Source organism: Haliotis rufescens, unplaced genomic scaffold, assembly GCF_023055435.1.
Source record: "Haliotis rufescens isolate VD_foot unplaced genomic scaffold, xgHalRufe1.0.p SCAF_30, whole genome shotgun sequence".
In the NCBI taxonomy this organism is placed as follows: domain Eukaryota; kingdom Metazoa; phylum Mollusca; class Gastropoda; order Lepetellida; family Haliotidae; genus Haliotis; species Haliotis rufescens.
This window is the reverse complement of record NW_025964002.1, coordinates 2,286,776-2,307,144: the sequence shown is the minus strand read 5'-3', so window position 1 is coordinate 2,307,144 and position 20,369 is coordinate 2,286,776. Positions and strand designations below refer to the sequence as shown.

The following is a 20,369-nucleotide window of genomic DNA, read 5'->3' as shown; positions in this document are numbered from 1 at the left end:
CTTTGCGAAACGAAGAGTCTCGATTGACGAGTTAACTGAAAAATTAACAATTTATAACGATATATTTTCGAGAGAATATCAAACAAGAAGTGATATTAACTCCATAACTGACAATATGTCATTATTTTGCCTTGTAAATGGGAAAACAAAGTAAAAAGGACGTCAACATTTTTCGTACGAGCTTGACACTTACGATAAAAGGAGACAATTTAAGGGGAGTTAACTCTTGTATGACAATAGTTTCGGCAAAGTGTGATGTTCACAGCAGTGAAATATCAAGTGTTATGTATACTGCAATGAAAATGTCACTTTTCTCAACTACAAAAAAACGCTGACGTATGTGATAAGAAGACCTAGGACGTCTGCAAATGGTAATGCCCTAAAAAAATAGCGTTACCTTGAAATTATTGTCTCGCAATGATGACTTCTGTTACAAAGCAACAACTGCCCATTAGTCTCGGCTTGGGAGATAAAATCCCGCCAGCATGCTTATTTTATTGCATTTTCGTTGCGTTTGTGTTGATTCAGCCTGGAATTACTCTTCATGAGGTAATTGACTGTTGTTTACATATAAGGCATGCAGACAGTCCTGCAAAACACAAGAAGACAAGCAGATATTCCTACACACGCGATGCTTATCTTATTTACATGCTTACCCCTGCCGAGGAAGTCAGAAAAGAAATTGTGGACGAGTTGTTCGAAAATAATTAATTCATTTATCATAACGATATTCCTTCCATACCCCATTCAGACAAGTTACAACGAAAACCGCAGACATATCCTATAAAACCAACATTTTATTGTTCAATCACAGTGTTTGTGTTTTCTATCTTTGAGTGAGTGAGTGAGTGAGTGAGTAGGGGTGAGCAGTATTTCAGAGCGTGTTGGTTCGGTTTTGGAAGAAAGGAGCAAAACGTTATCCATGACGTTTTCCTCAAAGGTAAAACTGCGAACACAGTACTTATTGCTACATATGCCATGTGGGGGTACCCGGGAAGATCCGGGGCAGAATAGGTCTTCAGCAACCCATGCTTGCCATAAAGGGCGACTATGCTTGTCGTAAGAGGCGACTAACGGGATCGGGTGGTCAGGCTCGCCTCCTTGGTTGATGCATGTCATCATATCCCAATTGCGTGGATCGAAGCTCATGATGTCAATCACTGTCTTGTCCAGACTCGATTACTTACGGACCGCCGTCATATTGCTGGAACATTGCTGAGTGCGGCGTTAAACAACAAACAAACATCAAAGGAGAATCAGGACATCTACGACCACAACGAAAACCATTTAAAGCCCATTTCTTGTGTAATGCGCCGTGAACTCAGACTCACTCACTCACTCATTACCAGGATCACAAGGGCTCAGAGCTTACTCACCCACAACGAAACCTAATTTACGTCACAATGTATATTTGTCATGGTATGATTAGGAAATGTGAATACATACATGTCAGTCCGCTTTGCACAATATGATTTATCGGAGTTACCTCCCTTGGACCTCACAGTCATCTTGATAAAACTCGGCTTCATATTCAAAGTCAATAACAGCGACAAAACCATTTCCATAATCATAAGAAAAAGCTAAAAGCAGAGTTCATTGAACGACTATATTATGAGCATGTGTCAATGATTCGTAATCACTTATTGATGATAAAAGATCTTCGCAAAACGGTGAGCTACCCTGCCCGACCTGTGACACCCGTTATAAAACACGTTGTCTTCATACAGCCTGGTGGACATAGGGCGTGCAAGCACAACAGCATACATTGATGGAGAGAGCGCATAGCTAGCACCCCCAACGAGGAGTGTTGTCTTCAACAAACACCAATCCGGTGTTAGAATAGGTCTTCAGCAACCAATGCTTGCCATAAAAGGCGACTATGGTTGATGCATGTCATCGATCCCATTTGCGTGGATCGATGCTCATGATATCAATCACTGGATTATTTGGTGCAGGCTTGATAATTTACAGACCGCCGCCATATAGCCGGAATATTGCTGAGTGCGACGTTAAACAAACAAACAAACAAGCAAATCAACAAACACCTATTTGTTGTGCAGATTGTGAGAGTGGCGGATCCTACTGGTGGACCTGGCCATGCTTACACTGTTAGCGAATACCTGGTGTCATTATCAGTCATTACTGATTTTCAGTGATCCATTCATATTATTTTCACCGCTATTTTTCCTTTTGTTTCCAGTGGAATTTGTTTCGTCGGATAATAGAGACTGGTTATTCACTGGCGTTGATGTTTGATATTTATTTAGAAATGAAAGCAATAAGTGTCAAACATGTCAAACATGTGAATAAATATGCAGCAGAAATATCAGATATGGAGCCAAATTCTTGACTTGGGTTGTTAATTCCTGGCTCGTGTCAAATGTGCATGTGCAATGAAAGTTCTCCCGGACTTGTTAGCAACTTTTTCTTTCAGTAATGTAGAAACGCTGTAAATACTTAATTTTACACTGCCGATATTAATTTCCAAACTATGATTTCACAAATCCTTCCCCATGGCTTCAGTGCCCGAAATGGTATCTTCGTTTAACAATACTATAGTGTGAGGTTTCTGTTCAGATCTTTCTTGAGTTTCCGACAATCTGCTGATTATTTTGAGTGTATGCCCCAAACCAGAATACTAGATACAAGGCCGCAGAAAATAAATAGTTCCTACTACATCAAGTAACATTACCTGACCCACCTTACATATTAACTGCGCCCTTGACAAGACTTGGGGAGTATGTGTGCACCACCTCCACACACATATACACACGCACACACACACGCGCACACACGCACACACACGCACGCACTCACGCACGCACTCCACCACCACCGCCCCCCTCAGGCCTGACTTATTACAAAGGACTGGTGAAATATTCACGACAAGAACATTGCACATCAAAAGTTTTTTGACGGTTTTTATTTAATCCTAGGCATTACAAAGCATAATGTCCTGCAATAATTCGTAGCGTGACTAAATAAGATGACACACTATGTGAGGCTCAGTACTTATCAATCAACCGTCTTAAGTTCTATTGGTTTTCACATCCGTAGATTTACTTATTTCAGCGACCCGTGAAGATCCGGGGTAGAATAGGTCTTCAGCAACCCATGCTTGCCGTAAAAGGTGACTAAGCTTGTCGTAAAAGGCGACTAACGGGATCGGGTGGTCAGGCTCGCTGGCTTGGTTGATGCATGTCATCGATCCAAATTACATGGATCGATGATCATCATATCAATCACTGGATTGTCTGGTCCAGACTCGATTATTTAAAGACCGCCGTCATATAGCTGGAATATTGCTGAGTGCGGCGTAAAACAACAAACCAAACCAAAACCAAAAAACATATTTCAGCAATGCCTATTCCTAGCGGACACGACCGCCTCCGTGGTCTAGTGATAGTGCGTCCGCCAAGAGAGTGGAAGGTCCGGGCTCCGATCCCTGGCCGCGTCATACCAAAATACGTTAAAAGATGGTACTTGTTGTTACCCTGCCTGGCGCTCGGCATTAAGGGGCTAAAACAAGGACTGGTCGACACGGAGTCAGTATACTGTGTCTGAGTGGGGTATTCATGTTAAACTGCTGCATGGTATCTCAATGGGCTAGCACTATGAAACAGGCATTAGTCAAGCATTAGTACACACACACACACACACACACACACACACACACACACACACATGCGTGCGTGCACGTCGCTATATAAGTGCAATAATCTTGAACGCGACGTTAAACCTCACCGACCACCGAGCGGACACATTATTCAGCTACATTGTACATGTTCTATGGGCTGTTATGGAGCAAGCCTCTATCTGTTAGCCACACAAACAACTAACATCCGCGCCACCTCCTCATCTTGACATCTATTGAAGACTACACCTCCGACACTTCAAATGTCAACCTTAAAAAATAAACAAAGCAGGTTTTCACTATATATGCTAATAATGTATACCAAACCTTGCAATACAAAAGTTGCCACAATGTACCTCAGGTGGTATTTTCTTGAACCACAGAACTGTATAATTTACACGTATTAAACTCCATTGTATATTCGTCCGGTCTACGTAGGCTGTGAAAATTCAGTTTCTTTTCCAACAAATAAACAAAATTACCTGATAATAAAATCATTATAGCAGCTTCCCTTCTTATCGTTTTGAGGAATTTATTTTTAAATATCATGTTAAATACTGTATGTTTTTTTGAACTTTGGGAAGAAAATGTATTATAAATTGACAAACCAACCAAGTATTATTGATTGAAATATTGATTGTCATATTTGCTGCAGAATATTAAGGTTTGTAGTAATTCTAACTCTATGAGGCGAAAGAAAATTCCAATAATAAGACTGTTGATACAGTAGAGCACCTTCCCGACGCAGGAGAATTAGCTGTGGAAACTGGACTTTCATTGTCAGTTACCTCTCTTTCCACGGGAAGATGTCAGAAGGGGGGCATAAAGAGCGTCATTCACCCCCTCGCTCCAGCAGGATGCACTCCTTGTCTTGTCTCCCGTGTTACCAGAAACCAGTAAACACAGAAACATTGTGCACAAGTCCAGTTGCTTCTCAGATTGATCAATTTTGGTAATTCAGAAGTAGTCGAGTAATGTCCTGAACATGAATAAACTTCAAAGAGTTTGAAATTGAAATTGTTATGTTGTGATATACTTCAGCGTTCACTGAACACGCACGCAATGATACCATATATAACAAAGTAAGACAGGAACATATGATCGTGATGTAAATACGTGATGATATATCTAAATAAATACTTTAAAATGGTCTGAAACAAAAACTGCTGTCACATATGGTGGTAGAAGAAGTAAGTGAATATAAGTGTCGACTGAATACACAAACATACAGCATTTTACAATATATAAAGCAGATTGATAAATTCCTAAACTTATGGTAGTGTTCCGTCACTCTGGAACGATATGATCTGCATTTGAGCTTTACTTTTCAGTACGAAAATTACATAAATAACCCCTTAAAATAATATAAAGCACAAAAGTAATACATTAGACTATGGGATTATGCATTTTAGTTCAAATACAAGGGTCTGTTCAGTCTATTATCAATGTTTAGATCATTGGACACAGAGCAAGATTTGTCTGCACATGATTCGTTTCGAAGTTCATAGAATGAGTTCTGTCAGACATAACCATTTGCAGCTTGGTGAGGCACTTGTCACAATAATAGAAGTCCATGTCTGCACATCCCTTTTTCTATTTACACTTAAACACCTTAATCTGACCTTTAAACGAGTTGCATACATACACACTCCCTCGACCAGCTACACAAAGCCCACGTGGCTTGTCAACACCGTCTTGTGCTGTTAGTATCTTCTTCACAAACTGCCCTGCCTCAGTCAGATGGACAACGCTGTGGAGATCAAACTCTGTGACCAGGATGTCACCAGTGGGGGTGCAGATGACACCTTGGGGACCGTGTCGTGAACTGATTCCAGTCGGGGTGTAGGTGAACACCACATCTCCCTCGGGTTTCAGACACAAGACATTCATGGATCCAGAGTCAGACACTAAAATGTTTCCTGTGTTTGTAGCAGACAGGAAATACGGGTATTTTAAGATGTTTTCACCATGGTGTAATGGACTGATTGACCTCAACACGTTCCCGGTAACATCCAGGATTTCAACACAGGGCGGCGACTTGGTACATACTGCCAGGGTTGACGGTGCCAGAGCAGTTATACCTCGGTACTCTTTGCTCGTAGGGATTGTAGACAGCAGCACCAAGTCTGGGCTCGCTTCTACTATTACAATCTGTTTGATTTTCGGGACAGTCACAGCTATGTGGTTGTATTTCAGCTTAGTCAGACCCCACGGATCACTATCAAGGGTGAGTTTACTGTAAGATGGTTTGTTGTTGCTTATGTAGAAGGACTTCACACTCTTGTTGCTATAGTCTGTAGTGATTACTGTGTCAGTCCCATTTACAATCATCGTTATCACGTCAATTGGTAGAGCTTTGTTTGCATCCTCTTCTACTCCGACGTTAAGGGTTTCCAGTAACAAAGGAGCAGCCGCCAGGTCCATGACGTTACTGGTGTCCTGTATTTCAGGAGAAGCCTTCTGATCCAGCACGGTACTGGTGACCTGTATTTCAGGAGAAGCTTTCAGGTCCAGCACGGTACTGTTGTCCTGTATTTCAGGAGAAGCTTTCAGGTCCAGCATGGTACTTGTGTCCTGTATTTCAGGAGAAGCTTTCAGGTCCAGCATGGTACTTGTGTCCTGTATTTCAGGAGAAGCTTTCAGGTCCAGCATGGGACTTGTGTCCTGTATTTCAGGAGAAGCTTTCAGGTCCAGCACGGTACTGGTGTCCTGTATTTCACGCGTAGCCGTCAGGTCTAGCATGGTAGTGGTGTCCTGTATTTCAGGAGAAGCCTTCAGATCCAGCATGGTACTGATGTCCTCTATTTCAGGAGAAGCCTTCAGGTCCAGCACGTTACTGGTGTCCAGTATTTCAGGACTAATCTTCAGGTCCAGCACGGTACTCATGTCCTGTGTTTCTGGAGAAGCCATCAGGTCCAGCACACCCTCATACAGGACGTCTATTTCACCCAGTTGAAGGTCGTCCAGTGCTCTACTCAGCTTGTCCGTGTCCTGTCTGAACATGATCCTGGCTATTCTTCCCTTCTCCTTCATGTCTGCATCTCCGACAGCCTCCGCATCTCCGGCCTCACACACCTGATACATCTCATACACATCCATGTCAGACTCAGATTGTAGAACCTGGTCTATCAGCTCCGCCTGTTGTTGGCACATCTCCAGTGACATCTCATCTGAGGTAATATCTTCTTGAAATTGCCTAACATGTTTGTCAGATATCGATTTTAGTTCCTCAATGAGTAGCCTTTCCTTGCGCTTGATCATTTCGATTGCTTTGTTACTTAACGACCGAATGTCTGACTCAAGTTGTAAATACCTCACTGTCTCTCCATTTGCTATGAATTTCTTTCTTCGCAATTCAGTTTTTATTTCATCTTCCCTCCGTGATAACTTATCTTTAAACTTGGTCAGTTGTGACTTGACTGCCAACACCTCCGTCTCGATGGTGACAACAGAGGCACATTTATTGTGGTAGGCCGTGCAACATGTTTCACTAACAGCTTTGTTGCAAGTTTTACATGTGAACCCGGCAGTCTTCTCCTTGTACTCTTCACAAATGATCTTCCCTCGTCCCTTTGTCGCGACTGGTCCTCGAGTTTCCTTTGGTGTCTTAATGTTGGTCGTGTCTGAAAGGTAGCAGTTGTGTTAGTGCTCTTATTCGGGTTCTTGAATAAATTTCTCTTAAAATGTAGCATGCCTTTAAATTCCACAATATGTAGCTCAGGACGTTTGATCGTGATATTATATCATCAATCAACGTATCAGGCTATCCTTGGGATTATATAACACTCGATGTCTGGTAGGTATTACAAGGATCTGTATAATATTAAAATTCATTCACTGCTGAACAGAAACAAATTCAAACAAAAGCATATGTTTTATACAACATGTGTTTCAGGGTGTGGCAGGACCGGAGCCAGAGAAACTGTCAGGCATTATGCTTGCCGGGCAAGGTCACCAATCTCCCTCCTCTCTATCGCTAGCATCGTCTACTTAAGTTTTACACGTGAGTGGCGGGTGCAACCGGTAGATCAGTACATGCTTACCCTCGTGTCATCTCTGACTTCCATTCATGTAATTTGTATCACTTTTCTTTTACATTAATGCCCAACGGAATCAGATAATCGAGACTGGTTATTATCTGGCCTTTTACATTCTGATGCGCTTGTGACAATACCACATGCCATTTTCACCCAAACTGTTATAATATAATGACGTCGTAGTGACCAGTTATTCTGCATTGGCGGTATGAAATGTAAGTAATTTAGAGATTATGAAACACTATTAATGGATCTGTGATACATATCTACAAGTTTACTATCCGCTGACTTTTTTTTTATTAAGCTCTACGTGTGTGTGGTCATAATGTGATGACTTATTCAGCAACACATGCAACGACTAAGCACTTTTACTTGGACCTTGACATTGTGCATGATACCCGTGAAGATACGGGATAGAATAGGTCTTTAGCAACCTACACTTGACATAAAAGGCGACTACGCTTGCCATAAAAGGCGACTATGCTTGTCGTAATATGACCATGCCGTCATTTAGCTGGAATATTGCAGAGTGCGGCTTAAACAACAAACAAAATAAAACATGATTCGTTCAGACTCGATTATATACAGACCGCCGTCATATAGCTGGAATATTGCAGAGTACGGCGTTATACAACAAACAAAATAAAACATGATTCGTTTAGACTCGATTACATACAGACCTCCGTCATATAGCTGGAATATTGCTGAGTACGGCGTTATACAAAAGAAAAAGAAAACATGATTCATTTCTTGAAAGGATATTGTGATGTGGTGCATGTGGTCATCTACGGTTCATTGGGACATGATTGATATTAAGTTGCAAAAGATCAGTCGTTTGAGACAAAAACGAAACTCAAAAATTCACGTTAATGAAAATGGTAGTCGCAGATTCTTTTAGGAAGACATTGACATACTGACACGATCCTGTCGTTGTCATCGTCACATCGAGACACTTCTCTCTCATAAATAGTCAACAATGTGAAACAAAATAGTCTTACCTTTGGAGCACGTGTTCAAGAGGCTCTGACTGACAAAGCTAGGCTTCACGTCATCCGCCCACTCCTCCACTGGTCTCTCAGGGGCAGACACTGTCGTCATCTTGCTGCAGAATGGACACAAGAGAGACTTGGCACTGATGGCTTCTGGTCTGGTTTCGGTGTAGTTGACGACACATTTTCGACAGACATTGTGAAAACAGGCAAGCTTGCATGGACTCTCGAACACTTGGAAGCATACGGTGCATGTCAGAAATTGTTCCCCTGACTCGACGGTAGCCATCTGAAAAGAAGATCGACGTGAAGGGGAATGTACAACACACATGGTTTAAGCAAACATTGCATAACGATTCGATTGAGCCATGACACTCATCCTTACAGGCAATCATTAGAAATTTGGGTTACTTTTAAATGCTAAGTGAAGATATGGATGAGATATTTCCCGAATACCCAGTACACAGTTTACAGTGTGCCGCTTTACCTCAGCTGGTGAAACTGCCGGCTGTGATAAATATCAGTTTATTAAACGATGTTGGGCGAATAAATATGTAAGTCGAGGGTATCATGTCGTGAAGATGAATTCCATATATATTATTACTGTCGCACTTTTTCAAACATCAGAAACAAATTTATTACAAATACGTAAGTGCATACTCTCATTTATATCTGGCGAAGTCATAAAGCCGATATGATTAAAATAGTTGCTTATACTGAAAAACGTGTTGCAAATTTGATGTGTATGCATCTGAATAGGATATGCTTTGTTATGTTAGGTGGGAGGACTTACACTGAATAGTTTCCCTGACACGGATGACTTACCAAGGGCATGTGATTATGGGAGGCACAGCTGTGTTTTGGGTTTCATGTCTTCGCCCATGCCTCGTATGACGCATGTGAAAAAAACTAAAATACTAAAGCGGCGTGAAACACAAATACATGTGTTTAAGTTTGCACAATATCAAGGCATGGTAGCGCTTGTTATATACTGAGTCAAATTAAAAACTTCACATTTTTAAAAGTAATCCCATATATGATATACAACGGACAAATGTATCAGAGAAGGTAATTTTTAATCATTAATGTCCAAAGACGAATTTTAATTAACAGTGGTAACCATAATTTGTTCCAAACACCTACGGTATTCGGTAATAACATCAACAGTTTAAATCATAAGTCCCAAGCACGAGAATCTGATGGCACACAAGTTCAGTAGCGTGTATGGCCACCATGTGCGTTGACAACTGCCACACAACGCCTCCGCATGGACCTTGTGATGCTTGTGAACACATGATTGGGAAGACGACGCCATTGTTGCTGCAAAATGGTGCCAAGATCTTGCAAATTCTTTGGTTGGTTCTGGAGAGTGCGCAGACTTCTGCCAAGAGCATCGCAGACGTGTTCGATGTGATTGAGGTCGGGAGACTCCCGCATTCTGAAGGAAATTCCTTGTCAAAATTGCTTTGTGGGGTCTGGCATTGTCGTGTTGGAAGATCAAACCGGGTCCATTTGCTGCCATAAAAGGCAGACGTTCTGGTGTCAGTACCTGGTCGCGGTAAGCAGCAGCGTTGAGGTTGCCACGGATGACAAGAAGCCTGGAACGTGCATAGCCACAGAAAGCACCCCACACCATGACACTTCCGCCTCGAAATCTGTCAACTTCCTGTACACAACACTGGGCGTAACGTTCATGACGGCGCCTCCACACCCTCGCCCTACCATCAGCAAATCGAAGATTAAATCGGGATTCATCACTGAAGACGACCTGATTCGAATTCCTCTGAGTCCATCGTAAGTGTCGCTGTGCCCACAATTGACGTTGACGTCTGTGTAATTGAGTCAGAATCGGCCCGCAGTATGGCCGTCGTGCTTGAAGGTGAGCCGTTCTTAGACGGTTTCGAACAGTTTGCGCACTCAGTTACCCCTAAACAGTTCATTTCTGGTTGATGTAGCCGTCAAAAATCGGTTTCGGAGGTGACGTAAGACAATCTGACGATCCTCTGCATGTGACGTCACACGTGGTCGACCTGGCCGAGGGCGATCAGCGGTGGTACCCGTTTGCTGTAGACGCGTCTGTAAATCATAAACAGTCCGTCGACTACAACCCGTCGTCCTTGCGACTTCAGCTACGGACGTTCCCGTCTGCAACATGCCGATGGCATGTTCACGTTGCACATTTGAAAGGCGTGGCATGACAAATGGCCTCAAAGACTTTTGTTTTCTTGTGTTTTTCATTTTTTGTTAATGACTGCTAACAAGTATGGCTGAAAACACATGCGGTATTATGGCCACGTGACCAGTTGCACGTGAAAACCCACTTTTGCCACTATAGTGGTGTGCACATGATTTTGATCGATTCACCTGCACAAAAACGGGTGTTATCTGAAGACAATACGTGCCCATTACTGTTTACATACACAATAAGGACCCACAATGATAACTGGTCAAAATGTTAAAATTTTAGGATTGTGAAGTTATAAATTTGGTTCAGTATATGATGCAGTGACCGAGATTGCTTTCAAAAGTTAATTATAACACTAATAGTCATTAGAGGATAATATACTGAACCGCAAAAGAAACGTCACCATGGAAAGACAAAATGAGAAACCTTATTTGTCCAAACACTGTAAACATATTTTCAGACAAATTAAAAAGTTGAAACTTGGCCACACTGATCATCAAGGTTGAAATTAAAGTGTCAAATGTTCTTAATTTAAAACAAAACACTAATCTCTGAGAAAATGGCATCACAAGTCAGTATATCGTATGTCCGCCAGGTGCATTGATAAACTGCCGTGCAACGTCGATACATGGAATGGATGACGCGGTTGATGAAGGCCATAAGCACTTGAGCCCACACTCTGAGAAACACCTGATGCAGTTCAGCTGCAGTTGTCGGCCTTGGTCGGACGTTATTCAGCCGTCTTTGAATCTCGTCCCACATGTGCTCAATGAGGGCAGGCCACAGCATGGTTCTGATGCCATTCTGCTGGAGGAAGTCTCTTGTTGCTCTCCCAGTGTATGGCACAGGGCCGACCCTCTGTGCAAGACCAATTCCACCCCACACCATGATGCTCGGACCACCCCACGAGTCTCTCTCAACAACACAAGCATCCGAATAATGTTCCCCAAGGCATCGCCAGACTCTCTGCCGTCTGCTGTTGAGATACAGTAACGGCTCTCGTCTGAGAAGAGGACTCTTCTCCACTGCTGGTGGCGCCAATGCCACTGCTGTGTTGCCCACTGAAGACGGCCCCGGCAATGACGTTGTGTCAGAATGGGTCCTCGGTGTGGCCTGTGACAGGTGTCTGCTCGTCAATCGTCGACGCACGGTGTCCGCACTAATGTGTCGCAGGTGTGTCCCCATGGTCTGTCGAGCAGTTTCCGCAGCAGTAACAAAGCGATGTTGAAGATGCTGTCGCACAATCTGACGATCGTGACGTCGGGGAGTGACCCTTGGTCTTCTACTACGTGGTCGATCATCTGTAGTGTTGGTGGTCTTGTACCGTTGCTGGAGCCTGTATGTTGTCCTTACGTGGACTTGGCTCATTGCCGGGTGGTTTGTTCAGCTTGCAATCGTCCAAGGGCTTGGTGTCGCTGATTTCTTGTCAATCTTGGCATGTGGTAGCAATTCAATAACGATTGAATGTTATCCGATCTGGGTGGATTTTTATAGGGCAAGAAATGGGGGAACGCATGTGTATTTCAATTTGTACGGAACTGACGTGCATCGGGTTACCATGGCCGTTGCCGTGATGCGTTTGGGCGATCGGTTTTACTCTCATCTGCTTTGTTTATTTATCATCAAATTTCAATTTTCCGGACAAGGTAGTGTTGGTAATTTTGGAAACTTTGAAATAAAATTACCCAGATATTCAAATGACAACTTTTCATGCAGTGTTACTTGAGGTGACGTTTCCTTTCCGGTTCAGTATATATATTTGAACCATAATCGGGGCAAACCAGGATTCGAACCCACAATCATAAGGGACTCAACCCTGCACAGCAAATTGCGGTGCTTTAGACAATTGAGCAACTCGTGCCTCCCTCAAGGCATAGTAAACGCATGGTGTCTGATGCAGTGTTTGAGACCGCTTTAAACAGCGAGTCTAGTAGTTACAAGCACTAGTAGTTACAAGAGTATATCTTCTTGATTGGAGGAAGTCCAATCTGGAACAGGACGAAACCGAGGATGATAACCCTGACGACACTGGGATTTATTCAACTTAGGAGGATCAGGTTGGAGATACATTTCCCCAAAACGTAGAGTTCAGACGCTTTCAATCACTGTTCCATAATACGATCTTAGAGGAATATGTCCTGACAATCACCAAACACAGACACCACTCACAGGCATCAAACACACTCATTACACACAGGCATTACACATAGGCATCACACACTGGCATCACTCACACTCATCACACACAAACATCACCTGTAAAGCGTCACACACACCAATCACTAACACTCAACACACTCATGCATCACAACCAGGCATCACTCATAGGCGTCGAACACACTCATCACTCACACTCATCACACACAGTTATCTCTCACACTCATCACACTAACACTCATCACACACAGGCATCACACAAAGGCATCACTCCCAGGCATCACACAAATATCACTCACAATTATCACTGACTCATCACACACAGGCGTCACACACAATTATCACACACAGTCATCACTCACACTCATCACTGAGTCATCACACACAGGCGTCACACACAAGCATCACACACAGGCATCGCACACATTCATCACACATAGGCATCACTCACTCATCATACACACTCATCGCACACAGGTATCACACACGGACCTCACTTACAGTCATTACTCACACCCAACACTCACTCATCACTCATAGGCATCACACACATACATCACTCACAGGCATCGAACACATTCATCACACATAGGCGTCACTCACTCATCATTCACACTCATCACACACAGGCATCACACAAAGGCATCACATACACTCATCACTGACTCCTCACTCACAGGCATCATACACACTCATCACTCACACTCATCACTCTAACTTATCACACACAGTCATTACTCACGCTCATCACTGACACACACTCATCACTCACACTCAACACAAACATTCATAACTCACAGGTATCACTCACAGGCATATCACAGGCATCACTCACAATTATCACACACATTCATCACTCACATCCATCACTGACGCATCACTCACATCCATGACCAACAATCATCACTCTCACACTCATCACACACAGGCATCACTCACACTCTTTGCTCACATTTCACACACAGGCATCACACACAGGAATCACACACAGTCATCACTCACATTCGTCACTGACTCATCGTTCACACTCATCACCGACACTCATCACTCACACTCATCACACACAGGCATCACACACACTCAGCACACACAGTCATCACCGACACTTGTCACTGACTCATCACTCACAGGCATCATACACATGCATCACACATATACATCACACACAGGCATCACACACATGCATCACACACATACATCACACACAGGCATCACACACAGGCATCACACACATACATCACACACAGGCATCACACACACTCATCACTCACACTTATCCCTGACTCATCACACACAAGCATCACACCCAAGCATCACTCACAGGCAACACTCACAGGCATCACATACAGACATCACAAAAAGGCATTACACACACTTATCACTCATAGTCATCAGAGACAGGCATCACACACACACTCATCACACACAGGCATCACACACAGGCATCACACACATACATCACTCACAGGCATCAAACACTCATCACACACAGGCATCACACACAGGCATTACACACATACATCACTCACAGGCATCACACACACTCATCACACACAGGCATCACTCACAGGCATCACACACATACATCACTCACAGGCATCACACACACTCATCACACACAGGCATAACTCACAGGCATCACACACATACATCACTCACAGGCATCACTCACAGGCATCACACACACTCATCACACACAGGCATCACTCACAGGCATCACTCACATTTATTACTCATATTGATTACACACACTGATCACTCACTTTTATCACACAAAGGCAGCACACACAAGAAGCACACACAGGCACCACTCACACTTATTATTACTCACACTCATCCCTCACACTCATCACTCTAATTCATCACTCTAACTCATCACACACATCACACACAAGCATAGCACACTCATCACTCACACTCATCACTCATGGTCATCAGACACAGGTATCACACACACTCATCACTCACAGGCATCACACACAGGCATCGCACACATTCATCACACATAGGCATCACTCACTCATCATACACACTCATCGCACACAGGTATCACACACGGACCTCACTTACAGTCATTACTCACACCCAACACTCACTCATCACTCATAGGCATCACACACATACATCACTCACAGGCATCGAACACATTCATCACACATAGGCGTCACTCACTCATCATTCACACTCATCACACACAGGCATCACACAAAGGCATCACATACACTCATCACTGACTCCTCACTCACAGGCATCATACACACTCATCACTCACACTCATCACTCTAACTTATCACACACAGTCATTACTCACGCTCATCACTGACACACACTCATCACTCACACTCAACACAAACATTCATAACTCACAGGTATCACTCACAGGCATATCACAGGCATCACTCACAATTATCACACACATTCATCACTCACATCCATCACTGACGCATCACTCACATCCATGACCAACAATCATCACTCTCACACTCATCACACACAGGCATCACTCACACTCTTTGCTCACATTTCACACACAGGCATCACACACAGGAATCACACACAGTCATCACTCACATTCGTCACTGACTCATCGTTCACACTCATCACCGACACTCATCACTCACACTCATCACACACAGGCATCACACACACTCAGCACACACAGTCATCACCGACACTTGTCACTGACTCATCACTCACAGGCATCATACACATGCATCACACATATACATCACACACAGGCATCACACACATGCATCACACACATACATCACACACAGGCATCACACACAGGCATCACACACATACATCAAACACAGGCATCACACACACTCATCACTCACACTTATCCCTGACTCATCACACACAAGCATCACACCCAAGCATCACTCACAGGCAACACTCACAGGCATCACATACAGACATCACAAAAAGGCATTACACACACTTATCACTCATAGTCATCAGAGACAGGCATCACACACACACTCATCACACACAGGCATCACACACAGGCATCACACACATACATCACTCACAGGCATCAAACACTCATCACACACAGGCATCACACACAGGCATTACACACATACATCACTCACAGGCATCACACACACTCATCACACACAGGCATCACTCACAGGCATCACACACATACATCACTCACAGGCATCACACACACTCATCACACACAGGCATAACTCACAGGCATCACACACATACATCACTCACAGGCATCACTCACAGGCATCACACACACTCATCACACACAGGCATCACTCACAGGCATCACTCACATTTATTACTCATATTGATTACACACACTGATCACTCACTTTTATCACACAAAGGCAGCACACACAAGAAGCACACACAGGCACCACTCACACTTATTATTACTCACACTCATCCCTCACACTCATCACTCTAATTCATCACTCTAACTCATCACACACATCACACACAAGCATAGCACACTCATCACTCACACTCATCACTCATGGTCATCAGACACAGGTATCACACACACTCATCACTCACAGGCATCACTCACAGGCATCACTCACTGTCATCACTCACAGTCACAGTCATCACTCGAAGTATTACACACAGGCATCACTTTTGATTGCACACACTGATCACTCACACTCATGACTCACATGCATCACACACAGGCATCACATACAGTCAGTGCTCTCATTCATCACACACGGGCATCACACACAGGCATCACTCATCACTCACAGGCATGGAACACAGGCATCACAAACTCATCACACACATCACACACACTCAGAACACACAATCACTTACACTCATCACTCATATTGATTACACACACAGATCAGACACAGGCATCATACACACAAACTCATCACACACAGGCACCACACACATGCACCACTCACACCCATCAGTCACACACACGCAATACATACACTCATCACTGACTGATCACTCACATTCATCGTTCAAACACAGGCATCACACACATGCACCACTCACACCTGCACCACTCACAGTCATCACTCACACTCGTCACTCACAATCATCACACACACTCATCACACAGAGGCATCGAATACAGGCATCACACAAACACTCATCACACACACTCATCACACACAGGCATCACACATCACTCATAGTCATCCCACACAGGCATCACACACACTCTTCACACACTCTGATCACACACAATCATCACACAGGCATCACTCACAACATGACATGGGTATCGTCAACGGCAGGTAAAGAGTCGGGACACAAACACACACCCCAGCGCGCGCATAGGTGAACCCCGCTTATTCTTAGAGCAATAATACTTTGAGCTTTACACAAATCCGGTCTGACGAGTATAGATAGTAACTTCGAGCAAACACAACGATAAGCTCCAATGCACAATGTCAATGTGAAGTCAACATTACATAAAAGACCTCGCTCATCACGCATACCCTCACGTCATGCACAGCTGGTTGTGAGACCCGGAACAAGAAATAAACAAAATGGTGGTGGATGTGTGTTCACTGTGTATAAACATATTGCTGTTCTGTCACGTGTATGCCTCGGAGCCCGCCATTCCTCAAGGTATGTGCTTTTCTATCGTAAATGTTGGTTTTGTCGGTCGCCATTTGAGAAGGTGCACACTATCGGGTGGTCAACAGTGCATTTATACACTGCCTCTGGTACCCGTTTACATAACATCAGTGATCCTCATCGGATACGATTATTAACAGACAAAATTGATCTTGTTGTGACAACAGGACACAATAAATGATAGAAAGACACTGACAACATGACACAACAGATGACAGAAGGAAACTGATAACATGACACAACAGATGATAGAAAGACACTGACACCATGACACAAAGGATGACAGAAAGAAACTGCAACATGACACAACAGATGATAGAAACACACTGACAAGATGACACAACAGATGATAAAAAGACACTGACAAGATGACACAACAGATGATAAAAAGACACTGACAACATGACACAACACATGATACAAATACACTGACAAGATGACACAACACATGATAAAGAGACACTGACAGCATGACACAACAGATGACAGAAGGAAACTGATAACATGACACAACAGATGATAGAAAGACACTGACACCATGACACAAAGGATGACAGAAAGAAACTGCAACATGACACAACAGATGATAGAAACACACTGACAAGATGACACAACAGATGATAAAAAGACACTGACAAGATGACACAACAGATGATAAAAAGACACTGACAACATGACACAACACATGATACAAATACACTGACAAGATGACACAACACATGATAAAAAGACACTGACAGCATGACACAACAGATGATAGAAACACACTGACAAGATGACACAACAGATGATACAAATACACTTACAACATGACACAACAGATGATACAAACACACTGACAACATGACACAACAGATGCTAGAAACACACTGACAAGATGACACAACAGATGATAGAAAGACACTGACAACATCACACAACACATGATACAAATACACTGACAGCATGACACAACACATGATACATATACACTGACAGCATGACACAACAGATGATAGAAAGACACTGACAACATGACACAACACATGATACAAATACACTGACAACATGACACAACACATGATACAAATACACTGACAGCATGACACAACACATGATACAAATACACTGAAAGCATGACACAACAGATGATAGAAACACACTGACAACATGAGACAACAGATGATAGAAACACACTGACAGCATGACACAACAGATGATAGAAACACACTGACAACATGACACAACAGATGATAAAAAGACACTGACAGCATGACACAACAGATGATAGAAACACACTGACAACATGACACAACAGATGATAGAAACACACTGACAACATGACACAACAGATGATAGAAACACACTGACAACATGACACAACAGATGATAGAAACACACTGACAACATGACACAACAGATGATAGAAACACACTGACAACATGACACAACAGATGATAGAAACACACTGACAACATGACACAACAGATGATAGAAAGACACTGACAACATGACACAACACATGATACAAATACACTGACAGCATGACACAACACATGATACAAATACACTGACAGCATGACACAACAGATGATAGAAAGACACTGACAACATGACACAACACATGATACAAATACACTGACAACATGACACAACACATGATACAAATACACTGACAGCATGACACAACACATGATACAAATACACTGACAGCATGACACAACAGATGATAGAAAGACACTGACAACATGACACAACACATGATACAAATACACTGACAGCATGACATAAAGGATGATAGAAACACACTGACAGCATGACACAACAGATGATAGAAACACACTGACAGCATGACACAACAGATGGTACAAATACACTGACAAGATGACACAACAGATGATAGAAACACACTGACAACATGACACAACACATGATACAAATACACTGACAACATGACACAACACATGATACAAATACACTGACAGCATGACACAACACATGATACAAATACACTGACAGCATGACACAACACATGATACAAATACACTGACAGCATGACATAAAGGATGATAGAAACACACTAACAGCATGACACAACAGATGATAGAAACACACTGACAGCATGACACAACAGATGATAGAAACACACTGACAGCATGACACAACAGATGATAGAAACACACTGACAGCATGACACAACAGATGATAGAAACACACTGACAAGATGACACAACACATGATAGAAATACACTGACAACATGACACAACAGATGTTAGAAACACACTGACAAGATGACACAACAGATGATAAAAAGACACTGACAACATGAGACAACAGATGATAGAAACATACTGACAAGATGACACAACAGATGATAGAAACACACTGACAACATGACACAACACATGATACAAATACACTGACAACATGACACAACACATGATACAAATACACTGACAGCATGACACAACACATGATACAAATACACTGACAGCATGACACAACACATGATACAAATACACTGACAGCATGACATAAAGGATGATAGAAACACACTGACAGCATGACACAACAGATGATAGAAACACACTGACAGCATGACACAACAGATGATAGAAACACACTGACAGCATGACACAACAGATGATAGAAACACACTGACAGCATGACACAACACATGATACAAATACACTGACAGCATGACACAACACATGATACAAATACACTGACAGCATGACACAACAGATGATAGAAAGACACTGACAACATGACACAACACATGATACAAATACAC

At 42.9% G+C, this 20,369-nt stretch overlaps 2 protein-coding genes across 2 annotated transcripts in view; one reads left to right on the top strand and one right to left on the bottom strand.

The window, feature by feature from the left end:
• Positions 1-3,703: 3,703 nt before the first annotated feature.
• The window catches only part of LOC125371729, a 37,597-nt gene continuing 20,931 nt past the window's right edge, over positions 3,704-20,369 (bottom strand). The window contains exons 2-3 of the mRNA XM_048380408.1: positions 8,670-8,949; positions 3,704-7,257 (exon numbers count right to left, since the gene is read on the bottom strand). Coding sequence (XP_048236365.1) covers positions 5,228-7,257; positions 8,670-8,949 — 2,310 coding nt within the window. The 3' untranslated portion in view covers positions 3,704-5,227. The remainder of the gene's footprint in view (positions 7,258-8,669; positions 8,950-20,369) is intronic.
• LOC124122470 (abnormal cell migration protein 13-like) overlaps positions 17,439-20,369 on the top strand; it is a 31,115-nt gene continuing 28,184 nt past the window's right edge. The window contains exon 1 of the mRNA XM_046485511.2: positions 17,439-17,586. Coding sequence (XP_046341467.2) covers positions 17,505-17,586 — 82 coding nt within the window. The 5' untranslated portion in view covers positions 17,439-17,504. The remainder of the gene's footprint in view (positions 17,587-20,369) is intronic.